Below are 16433 nucleotides of genomic sequence, written 5' to 3'. Positions count from 1 at the left end.
CCAAAGGCGGGGCGGGGGCGGAGGCTGGGGCCTTTAAGAGGCGCGGCCGGCTGGGACCCGACCTAGACGCAGGCAGCACCTAGACTCGCCGACGCCTAGGGCCCCGGGCAGCCCCGCAGCGCTCCGGCTCCTGCTGCTCACGATCGCCCTCCGCAGCGATGGACGGAGACGGTGACCCAGGTAGCTGCCGCAGCCCGGACCCACTAGCTCAGCCTGGGAGGGGGGACCAGGGCAGGCGGGCGAGTGCTACAGCGGGTGGGGCTGCCGAAACCCAGCGCCGCAAACTTTTACCTGAGCAGAGCCCTTGACACAGTCGCAGAAGAGCACAGTCCTCTGTCTGGTATCTGAGGCCTCGAGAGGTGACAGGCAGGGAGGAAGGACTCCAGGTTTCCATTTGCCCAGGAAACAGCATAGGAGTAATCCCACAATCCCGCCTCCCAGCTTTCGGAGGGTTTATGGGTCTGGGGTCTGGGCGACATCTAGGATGGAGGAGGCTGCAGGAGGCTGCATGTCCTTTCCTTCCATCAGTTGCTTTCATTTGCCAGCATGGATGTCTTGGGGTTATGGGCCTCTCCCCACCCCATTCTCCTGGGTTCCCTTGTCTGGAGGGGCCACCCTTCATCTGGGTGGCCAGGTGCCCAGTGGGGACTGGGCCAGCAGGGAGGGAAGGTTGGGCACCAGCTCTCGCCAATACTCAGAGCCCTCAGAGACTGCCCAGTCATCTTGTCTGGCACCAGAGACCCCCGTCCCCATGCTTGGAGCTGGCGGAGCTGGCTTGGCCTGTAGGGGTTGCCAGCTGAGTCAGGGTGGGAACAAGTCCTGCCTGCAGGCACCCCGTCCCTTCCTCAGCAGGCCCATCTGAGAGTGGGCACTGCTGGGGGGAGGCAATGGGAAACAGACCGATGCCTGCTCAGGCAGCTAAGCCCCCTTCTCCCAGCCCTGAAAATCCCAGCTCCTTCGGCTCCCCCTCCCAGTCCTCCATGGCCCCCTTGCCACACCTTTTCTAGGGCCCTGGAATGGGCTCCTGCTTTCTCTCAGGGCCCAGCTATTCCCTGGACTCCAGGGCCCAATCCAGGTGAGTGAATCAGCCCTGGAGGCAGCTTCCAGGGGCCAGATAACTTTCCGACAGCAACAATGTGGGGAGTTGTGTGCACTTGAGCAAGGGTGGGGGGGCCTGTAATCAGATCTGGGGCCTCAAGTGCCAGGCCTGGGGCCAGGAGAGGGGAGTGAGCGGGGTGCACCTTTCGGGGGAGCATCAGGTGTCGACCAGGGCCAGGGCAGGGCAGGGGGAGGGGTGGAGAGGTGAGGACACTGGGCTCTGCTCCCCAGAGAGCTGTGGGCAGCAGGATGGGCAGGTGATGTGGCCTCAGGGCCTGGCACTTTCCTCTCTGACTTCCCACTGTTCCGCAGTGTGACTTGGGAGAAGCCAGAAAGTGTCTCTGGGCCTTAGCTTCCTGTTAGCTAGAAGAGAAGGGGTAAAGCCCCACATCATACAGATGTGACAAAATAAGTAAATAATACAATGCTAATAATGAAGGGGATGCGCTGTGCTGAATGATAAGACTCACAGCTAAGATCTACTGAGGACCCACTGTGCACTCTGGGCTCTGAAGAGGTAGACCCCAATTCGGCAATCACGGGTCTGACTGTGTGGGGATGGGGAGAAAACGCTGCATGTGAGGAGGTGAAGGGCCAGCAGGCTGGGGTCCTGGCAACACCCAGACTTGGGCCCAGGCTCTGCCTGCTCCCTCCCCCAGTACCCGGCCCATTTCCACCACCACCTTGGCTTTCCAGGGTTCAGCCCTTAGGAACACCTCCACCCCCATCTTGAGTCTGAGAGCTGTGGCCTCCCCTGTCACCCAGAGTGGCCCCGTCTCCTCCCCACACTGTCTCCGTCCTCCAGAGACACTGGGCACTTGGTATCTGCTTACTCAAGGCTGCAGTGGCCTAGTGGAGGCCGGCTGGGACCAGAGGACAGTGTAGCCCGCAGCTCCTGACGTTTGTCTGTCCACCTCCTTACCATTGAGATGCCCTCGTCCCCTCAGGGGATCTGGACATCAGCACTGTCTGAATGGCCGGGCATTTTACAGATGAGGAACCCAAGGGCCAGGAGCCGAAAAAACCTTCCTTTCCCAAGCACGTATTACATGTCCCTGTGTGACACATGGGGCCTTTTAATGAGCCCCTCTCCCCCACCCCCAAGTCAGGGACCCCCGGTTGCCTCCCCCTCGGGCCTCAGATCCCCATGTCCCCTTCCCTAATACCAGCAGCGTGACCTTCGGCAAGTCATCGTGCATCCCGGAGTCTGAGCATTTCCGTCTGCAGAATAACTCAGTGAGAGATTTTATTGATGTGTGCAGGTTAAAAGTGGCTCTGGGGCCAGGCTGCCTGGGGTCAAATCTAGGCTCCAATCACCCATTTGCTGTGTGATCCTCAGCTGGTTCATGTCTCTGTGCCTCTGTGTCCTCACCAGTGAAACAGGGACAGCGACAGAAAAAGCCTTGAAGAGACACTGTGAGGCTTTAAAGAGTAAATGAAATTAAAATGCTCAGAACGGGGCCACACTCACTAAGTGCCCAATAAACATCAGCTGCTGACGGTGTGCCAGGTGCCAGGCACTGGGGACAAAGCAGTGAGTCCCCCAGACCTCGTTCCTGCCCTCATGCCCTCAATCTAGTTCCAAGAAAGGTGTTTTAAAAACCATCACCCACTAGGACAAAACCTGGGAAGGACTGGAACTCTGGCGGTGAGAGGATGTAAAGGGGAAGTCCAGGAGGGCTTCCATGAGGAGGTGACAGGAGCAGGGATCTCAGAGGGTGGTTGGAAGGATTAAAGAAGTTCAAATGGGAAACGTAAGGCAGGCCTGTTAATAACATCATCAGCTGCTGTTATCTACTCAGGTATGGGGTGTGCTGGCCTTGCGGGGGAAAATGTGGCCTCTAAGGCAGCTTTTTCAGCCTTGGGGCGGGTCTGTGGCCCTGGTTCCCTTGGGCTTCCTCCACTGGGCCCCAGTTTCTGGTCATGGAACCTCTGGCCCCAGCTGCTGAGTGGAGGACGGACACCTGACACACGGCAGTTCTGGGGCCTGTAGAGAGACAGTCTGAAGGGAGTCACCACCCCCCACCCTTTCGCCCCTGCAGAGAGCGTGAGCCAGCCTGAGGCGAGCCCCGAGGAGCAGCAGGAGGAGGCGTGCGCGGAGGAGGCGAGCGCCGGGGAGGAGGAGGAGGCGGAGGCGGCGTTCCTGGACGAGCTGCCGGAGCCGCTGCTGCTGCGCGTGCTGGCAGAGCTGCCGGCAGCAGAGCTCGTGCAGGTGTGCCGCCTGGTGTGTCTGCGCTGGAAGGAGCTGGTGGACGGCGCCCCCCTGTGGCTGCTCAAGTGCCAGCAGGAGGGGCTGGTGCCCGAGGGCGGCTCTGAGGACGAGCGCGACCACTGGCAGCAGTTCTACTTCCTGAGCAAGAGGCGGCGCAACTTGCTCCGAAACCCGTGCGGGGAAGGTGAGGGTCAGGCCCTCCTACCCCATGACTGGGGGGCTCAGCTTCCCCCTCTGGAAAATGGGCCATGCACAATGCCAGCCTGCTTGCGGGTGAAATGAGAGCGCTTGGCACAATGCCCAGCACAGAATAGCCCCAATAAACACTATTATGTCCCTGTCCGCCTGCTCCCTGGGGGTCTCTTTCCCAGGCCCTTCCACCCTCCGTGACCCAGGGCAAGACTTGCCCTGTAGGGGACCCTCCCAGGAGGGAGAGAGCATCTGGGACAAACAGAAAGTGCCTGCCATTCAGCCCCACCATCGTCTCCCACCCCACACCATTAGAGTACCAGCTGGCCCAGCACCCGACTGTGGGGGCAAAAGCCAGCACCGCCACACCATCTCAGGGACTGGGTGACTAGGGTGGGGCTGTCGTGTTCCTGCAGAGGACTTGGAGGGCTGGTGCGACGTGGAGCATGGCGGGGACGGCTGGAGGGTGGAGGAAATGCCCGGAGACTGTGGGATGGAATTCATCCACGACGAAAACGTCAAGAAGTTCTTTGCTTCCTCCTTCGAGTAAGGAGAGGGGGATGGACGGGGAGGGGAAAGGGGGCCTCCACTCCTTCCTAACCCACTTCCCCCAGGTGGTGTCGAAAAGCGCAGGTCATTGACCTGCAGGCTGAGGGATACTGGGAGGAGCTGCTGGACACCACTCAGCCGGCCATCGTGGTGAAGGACTGGTAGGCCGCCCTGCAGGACTGCGTTGGGGGGTGGGGACTAAAGCCACTACCCTGCTTGGAGGGCCACTGCCTCCCCTAGTGGTGGTGGCCACGTGGAACCTGTCTCCAGGAGAAGGTGAAATTCACCTTTCTTCCTGAGTTTAAATGCTGGCAATTTTTTTTGGGGGGGGGTGGGTAATCCCTCTACTGTCCAAACAAATCATGTCTTTGTGGGCTGGCTTTCGGCCCAAGGTTGGGTTTGGACCTTCAGCAAGTCACTTTCTCTCTTTGGCCTCAGTTTCCTTATCTGGAAGATGGGGACACTGGCAGTAGAGTCAGCAGGGTTACCTGCTGTAGACGGCCTACTGGCTGAGGCCCACCTCCACTCTCGCTCCCTCCCCGGGGCAGGTACTCAGGTCGCAGCGACGCAGGCTGCGTGTATGAGCTCACGGTGAAGCTGCTGTCAGAGCACGAAGACGTGCTGGCCGAGTTCAACAGCGGGCAGGTGGCGGTGCCGCAAACGGACGACAATGGGGGCTGGATCGAGGTGAGCTCGGAGGCTGGGGGCGTCATGGCGGGACCTGGATGTAGCGGGCGGGGTCTGTGGAAACCCCGCCCCATGGGCGGGGCAGGGCTGGGAGGGCGGACAAGTCTGGGAGAGCGCCCCGGGGCTGAGAGATCGAGTGGGGCTAGGGGCGAGTCAGTGGACCGGGTGGGGTGGCCGGGGAAGGCCTCGGAGCCCTGAGACTGACCCTTCTCCTCACCCCCCAGATCTCCCACACTTTCACCGACTACGGGCCCGGCGTTCGCTTCGTCCGCTTCGAGCACGGGGGACAGGACTCCGTCTACTGGAAGGGCTGGTTCGGGGCCCGCGTGACCAACAGCAGCGTGTGGGTGGAGCCCTGAGTGACCCCTCCTCCAGCTCCCCGCAGCTGCCCCGGAGGGGCAGAGGCCCGGGGTAGATAGGCCTTAGTGGTAGTACCCACACCTCCTCCCCACCCCCAATGCACTCCTGTCCCGCCCCTTACTCCAAGCCCAGCCCCCACACAGGTAGAGAAGGGTTTTTGCTGGTGTATGTTTGCATCTGAAAAATAAGATGGGTGAAGGATTGGGCCTGGACTGGGCCCACCACTGAATCTCCCACCCCTAGCACAGTGCCTGCCACAATGTGGACGTTCAATAAACATTATTTGTTCAAGGAAGAAATGAATGAACAAACGGATGAATGAACACCCATCTCTTTGCACCCTTCCCTGTCTCCTGAGGGCCCCTGGCTCAGCCTGGAAAAATACTTGGTGGGGCTCCAGCTGCTTAGGTTTCCAGAGCCCATTGGGCCAGGGCAGAGCCAGCCAGGCCTGGGCAGCGGACAAAGGCTGGGATTGTGAGGCCAAGGAGTGGGGAGCTGGGCCTGGCGCCTGACTGACACCCAAGCTGCCCAGAGGCCAGAATGGAAGGGGGGCACCCTGCAGTCATCTCTTGATCCCCACGGGTGATGGCAATACCTCATCTAGGGTACGAATTCTCTTGGGCCCAGGGATAGATGCCCATGACCTGGGGTGGGGGATGGGGAGGTGGGTGTGGGGGAGCACAGAAAGGGTTAGCTTGGCATCCCTCTTCAGTTCATGTCCACTTCCCGGCTTTCCTCCCTGGCTTGCTATTGACTGGGACAGGAGTCTTTTGCATCTGATCTCATTGGTCATTTTCTGAGCCCTGTCTGGAGCCTGGCCCCTGGCACTGACCCCTGGCATTGGTGGGAGGGGAGGGGAGGAGGGATGGGTGTGGCGCCAGGTTCTGGGCCAGGCTCTCTCCTTCTGGCCTCCCTACAGCTCTGAAACCCCGCCCCTCCCCAGGACTCTCAGCTGCTGGTCCTGGGCAGTGCAGGGTCCCGCAACATCTGCTCTCTCCAACATGGGGACCAATTAAATCCCTGTGCCCCTCCAGCCTTCCTTTGCTTCTGAGCCTGATGCCACCTGCTAGCCAGGTGGGACTGCAGGGTTTAGGCGGGGGCCCGCCCGTGCTTGTTCATTGGTTCATTCATTCACTCAGCCATTCACTCATGATGCCTGAGGTCCCCGTCATGGCCAGGCCCTGTGCAGGGCCCTGAAGTGACAGCGGTGAGCAAGACACTCCTTGTCCCAGGAAGAACCATCGTCCTGGCTACATTGAGGAAGTGGCACCCTGGGAGGGGATTTATCTGGTATCCTGCACGGTCTCCAGTCTAATGGTGGAGGCATAGTCCCTGGGGACATCCTCAGTCTGACGGGGGGGGGGGGCAAAGCCCTAACCTCAGAGAATGCCCAGTCTTAAGGCAGGGGCCACAGCTCCTGCTCCCTGGGCACCCCCAGTCCTTTCTAGGGGATTTCAGTCTGGTGGGGGAGAGCATCGTTCACACCCACCTGCGCTGCCAATGGGCCAGGGGGTCCAGTTTGATGAGGATTCACAAAGGAAGAGGCTCACCCCTGTGAGCTCCCAGGTTTAAGTACAGGAGTAACAGGCAATGGGAAGCTTTGGGGTGAGGGACTAGGGTGGCTGTGTGGGGGTCCAGGTGGGGACGAGTTGGGAGAGGACCAGAGCCCACCTGGGGGCTGTGGGAGGAGGCTGGACTGGGATCTCAGTGGGCCTGAGTGCTTGTGAGGACTGGATGTCAGGGTGGGAATTTGGGGGGCATGGAAGCTATTGCAGTGGGGGAGCTCCCCCCATGGGGATTCGGGAAAGAGGCCCGTGTGAGTCAGGCTCTGGGCTGGAGACACTGACTGGAACTGCGGTGTACATGGCCAGCAGTCAAAGCCAAGGGCACTGGTGAAGGCTGGGAACAAGTGTGCAGTGAGGCAGGAGAGGGCCCAGGGGAACCTGTGTCTCTGGACGGGGAGACAGAGCAGCCAGGGAGGGGGTGGGGTGGGGTAAGAGGGTTCAAGTCCAGTGAGGCCACCTCCAGCCAACTGCCTGCTCTAAGCGGAAAGAGCCAGAAGCCCAGAGGCTAGATTCTACCCCTAGAGCTGAGACCTGAAGGGCTTGGATAATGGGATGGTCCAGACCCACTGTCCCCAAGTACACGTCACTGGAGGGACCATCGGATAGACTGGTGGTGTTTAGCTCCGGAAGACAAGACAGCTGCTCCTGAGCTGTGGAAGGGCTGATTCTGCGTGGGGGTGGAGGGAGCGGGGGTGGGGGAACCTGCAAGCTTCACTGTGCCCAGGGCACATCCCGTCACACCACCCTGGTCCCCCGGAAGGAGGTGGGGAAGGGGGAGAGGGCGTTGAGACTGAGGATGAGGGACTTTCCTGGCAAATGGCATACACAATAAGTGTGCCATATGTGTGGAGAAGCACAAGTTCTAATCCAGGTGCATCTTGCTCCAAAGAGCTTGCTGTTATCCCCGCAACTTCATTGTTTCTAATCTAGAGGGCAGAGTTGGACCCCCAGGAACCACACAGTTTAATAGGACTGGAGAGATCAGCTTCCTTCAAGGGAAATCTACACACTGTCCATCAGGGGGCGCCCAAGGGCCCTTCCAGACAGTGGGGCGAGCTAGTGCCAGGGATGGTGGACAGGTTAGCCAGCCACAACGTTCAATGGCTGTGAACATTGGCTAAGGAGAGGGAGGCCTGCATGTCCCCTGAGATCCTTTCTAACTGATCAAAACTTACTGAGCACCTACTATCTGTTAGGGATAAAACAGGCAAGGACTCTGCCTTCCTGGAATGCATAACCCAGATGGAGAAACATAAACACTAGAGGCTAAATGAATGAATAAAAAAATCACTAACATGGTATAGCACTTAATATCCATACCAGGCACTACTCTAAATATATATATATATATTTATTCATCATAATAACCTTGTGAAGTGGTAACTATTATTCCAGTTTTTACAGGTGAGAAAACTGAAGCGCAGAGAGGTTAAGCAACTTGTCTGAGGCTACACAGCTAATTAATGGAATTCTATTCAGCCACTTAGGCTCTTGGCTTCTATAGCACAGTAAACAAAGTAGAGAGTGAGGGTGGAAGTGTTCTTTTGGTCAAGGTGATCAGGGAGGATCTCCCTGAGGAACTGACGTTTGAATGATAAGGAGAAACCAGCAGATAGCTGGGGGAAGCACAGCCTGGGAGCAGCGGTAAGTGCAAAGGCCCTGAGGTGGGAATAGACTTATTCCCAGATCAGAAAGGCAGCCAGCATGGCCAGAACTCAGTGGGCAAGTGGGGGAATGGTTTGATGTGAGGTTGGAGATGTAGGCAGGCAGTCCTGAGAGTTTCCTGAGCACCTACTGTGTGTACTGGCTTACAAGGTATAAATGCTCTAGGAAGCAGAAATGACATCAGTGTCCTGGAAGGGAAAACTTTGCTTTGTCCAGCAGGCGCTGGGACGGGGAGTTAGATGCCAGCGACTGACAGCCTAGTTGATGAAACCAAATTTCCCAAGAGTAATGGGATGAGCGGTAACGATGACAACGATGATGGTGAGTGATAATGATGACAACGATGACAAGTGACAGGCATCGTGGAGGCCGCACAGGCATCAGCTCCTGTGCTGAGCACATGGGCTTATTTAATCTGCCCGGTGGCCCTCCCTGGTAGATCCAGGTACTCCCGTTTTGCAGACAAGACAGCTGAGCCTTGGAGATGCGGGGTAGTTGTCCAGGGTGACACAGTGAGTAAGTGGTTGAGGTGGGGTTTCCAGTTCACGTCCCAGCACCTTTACTATGGTGCCTGATCAAAGACGGACACAGGCCAGGGGACAGAGCAGGGGTGGCAGTTAGGGGCTCCCAGGTGAGGCAGCGTGAGAAGAGCCGGAGATGATAAGGACTGCGGGGTGTTAGTGCTTCTGTGCACATCACTGCCCCGGAGGAGGAGGCGCTGCTAAACGTTTTGGGGCCAGGGAGGCAAGATGAATTTTCTTTTACATTTCTTGGTGGAGCCCTGCAGCCATTCCACAATAGACAAAAGTCCCCTTTCCTCGTTCTGATGTATTTATTTTGTGAATCTGGGTTTTTGTACGTATGGTACCTTTCGTTGTAGACCTAGAAGGAGGAGGAAAGGAAGGACTAGTTCTACCACTAGGTGGCAGCATTGTCCAGGGAGTACCCAGAACAAGCTGGTCCTGCCCAGTTCTTCGAAGAGAACGGGGACTTCCGAAGGCTGTATTTGAATCCAAAGCCTGATTTCTTTCCATCCCTTGGGGCTAAGTCTGGGTCTGCAGGGGCTGGGCCCCTTTCCTTGCTTTGGGGCTGCTCTTATGCCAGAAGCTCCCAAGAAACACATCAGAGGCTGGGTCCTCTGGGTCATAAGTCCTGGAAGACTAGGAAGGGCTGATGGTCTCCAGGGATCCAGCCCCCCAGAGATCTGGGTCCTGGAGCCCCCAGCCCATCCTGCCTAGGCTGAGCCCCACACCTCCAGTGAACACAGACCACCCAGGTAGATCCAATCCTGATCTCCTGGTGAGTAATGACTTTGCTATTTTTTCTCCCATAAATTAAACTTAATCTTGTGTTGACTCTGCTGAACCAGGAGAATAATGAGGAAGATTAAGATGAGATGGTATTCATTCTTCTCCAACAAGAGCCAATTAACTGTCAGCAGGATTACCGCACCCTGAGCCAGGAGCTGTGCAGACAGGGTGGGCAGGGCTGGGCCTCTCCTAGTACTTCGGCTGGGGTCTGTGGGTGAAGCAGCAGCAAAGCTTTCAGTCAGATGTCAGGAAGAACTGCCTGGGTGAGGGAGGGGGCTGGAGTCAAGGAGGGGTTGTGAAGGGCATGGAACCACCCACCCAGGTGATGTTTGTGAGACACAGAGGGGTGCTCAGGGGAATTCCTGAACCCCTGAACTACTGGGCATCTGCTCTCTGAGGTCCCTGACCACTCAGGCCACCTGGCATGCTCCCCTGCATTCCTTCCCTCAGGGGATGTCCCTGTGACTTGTCTCAGCCTCATGGGCTCCATTCCAAGGTCACCTTTGCTAAATGAACCTGCATGCAGGGGTCTCTAGCCCCCCCCCCCCCCCCCCGCCCTGCTCTCCCTCTTCCCTTCCTCTTCTAGGGGTCAGGGAGGCCACACGTCCAGGGTCAAGAGCATGGATCTGGAGACAGAAACACTCGGGTTTCACCTGGCTTTGCCCCTTGTCCCATCAGCAAAACGGGACCTGCCACACCACCTGCCAGCCTGCTCTGCTGTCCCGAGGAGCTGAAGTGCCCGAGGCTCCGGACACAGCTGCCAGCACCTACCAGGCTGGCTGCACAGGTCGGCTGGCTGCTGAGAGGCGGGAGGAGCTAGCGTTCGTTGATCTCTTACCCTCCACAGTCTGTCACTGACTGCCCTGCCTGTAGCAGCCCCTGGGAGGCTTCATTTTGTCAACCCAGGTTATGGAGGAGGAAGCTAAGGCTCAGAGAGGAGGGTCTAGTGGTCAAGGTCACAAGGCAGTGACCGGCAGAGGACCCCCACAGCGTGTGCCCCCCTCCCTGACTCCATGTTGCTTTACACACGCGAGTGTTTCATTCACTCGTCCAGTGCATTTCACGTGCCCTGGATGAGTGAATGAAACACTTGCCAGGTGCTATTTCTGGTCTGGGAAGTCCCTATTTCACATTCTCCCCACTCTTGGTCACTCCCAGGGGTCAACGGGTTATGTGTGATTTGCCAAATCTTCCTGGATTTGGCGATGCTCGGCCACTCGCCCATCTCACCTGTATTGTATTAAGGACAACCCACCCTTCCAGCCACGTCTCAGAGCTGCTGCGTGACTTGGGCCGATAAGCCTTTGTTATTTTCCGGGCCAGGCAACAGTACCGCCTCGCCCGCATTTGATGGTTCGTGATGTTTCCCAGCTATTGTGTGCTGGCTACGTGCGAGGTGTGTCCAAAGCACTGCTTGTATGTGGTTTTATTTGATTTTCCCACACGCCTGCGTGCTAGTGCCGTCCCCACGTGAGAGACTGTGACGAAACTGAGGCCCAGAGAGGTGCCGTTTCCAGTTTCACCCAGATGCAGGGCTGCATCCACCCGCGGTCCGTCTCACTCCAGAGCTGGAGTTCTCCCCACACCAAGGATGTGACTCCCAAGGACGTGACTGTGCTCTGGGTGGTATGGAGGGTGGAGGGCACGGGCCTCAGGGTTCCGTGGAACCAACAAGATGTCAGGCTGAGCCTCGGGGATAGACCTGTGGTTCTTGTGCGAAAACACTCAGTGCCCAAGCATTTCCTGAGCACCTTCTGTGTGCCAGACACCTTGCTCTGCTCCCAGGATACGACAGCGAGCTAGCGAGGCCCTCGTCCCCTGGGAGCTCACAGGCTAAAGGGGGAGACAGATCTGCATTCCCAGGCTGACCCTCCCTGCCTGTGTGACCTTGGCCACATGACTTAACCAGGAACTGCCTCAGTGTCCTCATCTGCCAAATAGGGCTGATCAGAGGTGCTACCTTACAGGGTTGTTAGGACAATCAGATGAATCCATATTCGCACAGCACTCAGGTCGGGGGCTGCACAGAGAAAGTGCTGTCTATGAGTTTGTTAAATAAATAAAATGAGCAAGGGGTGACCACAGTCCCACAGTAGAAGGGCTATGAGGCACAAAGCCTGGTATTTTGGGAGCCTAAAGGAGTGGCACCTAACCTGGACCGTAATCAAGGAAGGCTTCTTGGAGGAGGCAGTGAGTAGACACTTGATCTGAGGAAGAGTATGATGCTAAATTACTTCCCTAGCCAAGGAAGTTTCCTTAGCTTCCTGTCCATCAGTAGCACCTGTGGGACGAACTGGTCTTTTCCCAGGGCTTATTGTCGTGATTTATCAGCATGCTAAGTGCTGTAGTGGCATCCAAATTTGAATAGAAGCCTCTGTCTTCAGGGACCCATGGTTGAGGGGGCTGGGCAGAGAGGGTCCCACACCTTCTCCAGCACAGCAGAGGAAGGCCCTGGCCAGGTGGGCAGGTGCGGGGAGTCTCTGGCAGTGGAGACTGCAGCGAGGAGCCTGCATAAAGACAAAGACATCTCTGAAAAAAAAAAAAAGGAAGGAAAGGAAGAAACAGACAGGGAAATAATTTTCTCGGCTGGCCTTCTTGGGGAATTAAATCTTGTTTTTTGTCACCAGCGAGTGGAATAATCCAATATATTAAAGCAGAAGCCCCTCCTATTTATTGCTGTGACTTTGGCCTAACAGTCTCAGGGCTGCATTTGGAATCAGATGGTCCCGGGGAGGGAGGCCGGGAGGGAGGGAGGCATCAGCCCCCTGGATCAATTACTCTCCTCTCCGACACCGGAAAAATGAATTATTCCCCGAAAAGCAGGCTCCTCATCTGATGAATTCTGCACTGCAGAGCTGGCGGAGTTAGACCAAATTGAATTTGGTCTTTGAGAGACATTTAAAACCAGGTGGGTGTGTGTGTCGTGAGGGGTGTCCGACTGCTATGGGGTGTCGGGGGGACCTCGGTTGCCTGTCTGGGAAGCCCCCTGCTCATGGTCCTCTGGGGTGGCGACAAGAGGCAACCATCCTGCCTGCCCGAGGGGGAACCTGCACCCTGCAGGGGTAGGACATTTTATTCCTAGCCTGAGGCTCAGAGAATTGAGGTTGCCTGTCGGAGCCCACACGGCAACATGGTAACCAGGGCAGTCTGTTACCTTTTTGTCCTTTGTCCTCTGGGTCCTGCTGAAAATGGCCTCAGAGAACCCCTTCTCCCTCCAGGGAACCTCAGGTGGACTAAGTTGCGGGTGGGAGCTTTCCACTCTCGACACTGGTTCTGTCCATCCATAGCTGTGTGACTTGGGGCAAGTGGCTCAACCTCTCTGGGCCTCAGTTTACTCATCTGAAAAATGGAGTTTACTAAAATCCTTATACCTGTTGCCACCCTGTCAGCTACATAGGACAGAAATGCAATTCAAAGTGGCTTAATTAAAAATCAAAATTGGCGGCTCCTGTAACAGAAAAGCCCAATATAGATTTCTCTCAGGTGGAGCTCGACTTAGAGGCTCCAAAGGTATATTCAGAGCTCAGGGTTTCTCCTTGTCTCTCAGCTCTATGTGACCTCATCCCAGGCAGACGCCCCCAGATTTATCTCTCTCCAGAACTAAGTCCAGCGGGTCCGCATGCCCACCTCTGGACTGTTGCTGGGTGAGAGGCCTGGCTGACTCCCTGATGGGCAAGGCCTGGGGTGGAGTCGCCCCGTGATGAGAACCGCAAGGCTGAGAGAAGGAGGCAGATGCGGTGGGGTTCAAAGAAGAGGGACTGGGTGCCAGGACAAGAAACCAACACAGAGTCCCACCCCTCACAGGCCCTGGCAGGGAGGAGTGGGGGCTCGGCCCAGTGCCCAGCACAGGGCAAGCTCCCAGCTTACCAGGGCCCCGCTGACTGGGACACAGTGTCCTTCTGGGCAGGATAGGAGGGGTTCTGCCCAGACTCCCTCTGCCTCCCTCACCCTCTCGGGCTTCATCCGCTCCCCGCCACCCACCACCCAGGCCAGATCCCAACCTTTGTCCCTCTGCCTGACCAGGGGTCCCCAGGGAGGGGCGCTTGTTACCCCGCATGGCCTGGGAGCTGCAGAGGCTGTGCTTTCACTAATGATGTGGGCGAGAGAGGAAAAAGTAGCCTGTGATGCAGCTCCTCCTGGATTTCAGCAGGTTCGTCAGGGCTAATGAGCTGGGGCCCAGGGAGTGGCCGGGAGGGGGCTGCTTCCTGTCTAGGCTGGGGCTCTGCAGGGGCTGGAGGCCTGGACTGGGATAGAGGCTTGGGGGACCGAGGAGGGGGTGAAGGGGGCTCTGTGCCCCCCTGCCCTCTTCATGCCTCCCACCATCTGACCCACCTCATGTAGGAAATACCCCAGTGGCCAAAACAATTTTGCCAAGCTTGATTTTCTCTAGCCTATATTGTGGAAACCCTGGGTATCTGTTTTACTTCCCCCAAATATCAAGTCATACTATAACATTGCGATTGCCCTTGTATATGACACCCACTGCCTCCCAACCCCTTCTGAGAGGTTCTGACCCATTCCGGTGAGTGCCCACCTGCTCCAGGGATCAGGGGAGGGAGGAGGAGAGGACAGAGAGGACGAGCATCCTGTCTGGCACCCGCCCCAGAATGCGGTGCTGCTGGCGTGCTCTGCGGGCAGCCCCTACCCTGCACCTTTCCAACTGCAGATAGGGAAACTGAGGCTGTGATGGGGGAGGGTATGAATGTGCCTCTTTGAGAGTCAGCATGGTTGGCAAAGGCACAGCTAGGACCTGGGTTCAAATTTCATTTTTACCATTAGCAAGACTGGTAGCCTCGGGCAAGTTATTTACCTCTTCATATCTCAACAAAATTGTTTTTCTTAAATGGACATGATGCCTACCCTTAGGGTTGTTTTTTTCTTACACAAAGCATTGGGCATACACCCAGGGGCTCACTGAGGACTTTGGTATTGATCTGGTTTTGAAATGCGTGGGGAGGGGGCCTAAATCCCCTACTGGTCCAACACATGGAAGAGAGGTGGGGGCCTGTGATTGCGAGCCTTGCCGGTCACAGCAGCTCCTAAAAGATGTGGCTCGGAGGACAGAGGACAGAGACTCAGACTAGAACGGCTGGAAAGGGTGAAAGTGGATGAGTTGCTGGGGAAGAGTGTGCTTCAGCCTTCCCTGAGGCCAGGTGCGCCCAGTCTTGGAAGTGTGCAAGGGTGCACACACCCAGCTGCCTTCTGGAGTCTGGCCTGGATCCCTATAGCTTCAGTTCAGGACCCCCTATTTTTGCCCTGAGGGGGCGTTGGCCCTCCCTGCCCTCTGCCAGCTCCCCTTCCTTCCTGAGCAAGGTGGCCTGGGCCGTGAGGACAAGGGGAATGGGACCGCCCAAGTCTAGAGGTCAAGCCCACATGCTGCTGCTTTCTCCTGGGCGGTCTTGGGCAGGCTCCTCCTCTTCTCTGAGCCTCAGCTTCCTCCCCTGCAAAATGGGATCATAGTACTCACCACACAGAATGCTGCCAGGGCTGATGAGGTGAGTGGTTGAGAAAGTGCTTTGTGACTGTACGTGGCCTGCAAACAAGGTCCTGCCAGAGTCGAAGAGTCTTCTGTTTCACAACCCCCCCCCCCCTTGGAGATTAGTTACACCCCAAACACAGGGTCTGGAGAAACTGTCAGGAGCAGATTCTGAGCTGAAGCCTCACACGCCCCCCCCACCCTGCCCCACCCTGGCCAGTTTCATGTCCATGGAAGGACGTTCACCTGGACTGCTGGGCACGGGGCAGACTGGAGCTCTAGACCTGGGCTGACACGCCGGGTGGGTTTCTGGTTTTCTCTGGGTCATTGTTGGCTGGGCTGCAAAGTGGGGCCATAACCTTGCTTTCTCCTTCTCTCAGCCCTAATTCCGCCCAGTCAGAACCTGATTGGGGGGAGGGGCCAGGAATTCTGTGCAGATGCACCCTCACTGGCCACTGGCATCCCCAAAGCCAGCTGGCCCCGAAAGGCTGGAACCCACACACTGGCCAGGATGGAGGCCTGTGTACACGCTGCCCAGAACCCGAAGGAAGATCAACCTCGGACAACAACGTCCTCAGGTGCAACTTGCCACAGTCCCGCAGCCTGACTTCTGCTTGGCTGAAGGTGGGGGTTTTCTGTGTCAATAGTGGGGGAGGTTGGGGTCCAGTTACACTGTTCCTTTGGGTGCCTCTGCCTCCCACTCAGGGTTCACTCGCTTTGGAACATGGGGAGTCAGAACCTTCAGGGAGAATTTGGGCCTCTGTCAGCCAGGTCACCTGCAGTGTCTGCCTGGGGTGGGGTGAGAGTCTGGGATCAAGCTGACCCGGCTGGGGGCAGGGAGATGACCCGCCTGGAACTGAGAGGAAGCAACAGGGTGTGGTTCAGCACCACGGCCAGCACCCTGCTGTCCTTTAAGACAAGAGAGCCCAGGAGTGGAAATCCTGAATGGCAGAACTTCAAGTGGACAGGGGGTGTCACAACCTCAGGGACGGAGCACAGAGCGAAGGCACAGGGATGATCGGACACTTCTGTCAGCCAGAACCGGGGCCGGGCGCTAAGACGTTATTCCACCTCGGCCTCGTCTTCGTTTGCATGTGGCAGCTGAGAACGTCACAAGGTTAGGTTGCTCCAGGTCACACAGCTAGTTACTAGTAGTAGGCCATGGGCCTCCATTCACGTTTTTCTGGCTGCAGAATCTCTCATTGTTTCTCTGATTAGACGGGAGAGAGGCTTGGGCTCTGCATGATGTGGCAACGACGACTTCAGCCCCTGGGTTTGTAGACGGGAGTCTGGGTCTGTCTGCGTGTGTGGTGTGCGAGTGG

At 57.1% G+C, this 16433-nt stretch overlaps 1 protein-coding gene across 1 annotated transcript; it reads left to right on the top strand.

The window, feature by feature from the left end:
* Positions 1–57: 57 nt before the first annotated feature.
* On the top strand, positions 58–5387 carry FBXO2 (F-box protein 2). The gene is made up of 6 exons (XM_024554700.4): positions 58–180; positions 3141–3494; positions 3916–4045; positions 4114–4209; positions 4597–4735; positions 4960–5387. The coding sequence occupies exons 1-6, from the start codon at positions 159–161 to the stop codon at positions 5092–5094; spliced, it is 876 nt and encodes a 291-aa protein (XP_024410468.2). The 5' UTR covers positions 58–158; the 3' UTR covers positions 5095–5387.
* The last annotated feature ends 11046 nt before the right edge of the window (positions 5388–16433 follow it).

This window comes from Desmodus rotundus, chromosome 3 (assembly GCF_022682495.2).
Source record: "Desmodus rotundus isolate HL8 chromosome 3, HLdesRot8A.1, whole genome shotgun sequence".
NCBI classification, from domain to species: Eukaryota; Metazoa; Chordata; class Mammalia; order Chiroptera; family Phyllostomidae; genus Desmodus; species Desmodus rotundus.
Note: the sequence above shows the minus strand (reverse complement) of the source record. Positions and strands in the feature narration are given on the sequence as shown.

Excerpts from the sequence above, each read along its gene's own strand:
- FBXO2 (XM_024554700.4), top strand. The coding sequence starts at position 159 with ATGGACGGAGACGGTGACCCAG. Across the intron at positions 181-3,140 it reads GGACGGAGACGGTGACCCAG|AGAGCGTGAGCCAGCCTGAG; the intron begins GTAGCTGCCGCA and ends TCGCCCCTGCAG. Across the intron at positions 3,495-3,915 it reads CCGAAACCCGTGCGGGGAAG|AGGACTTGGAGGGCTGGTGC; the intron begins GTGAGGGTCAGG and ends GTGTTCCTGCAG.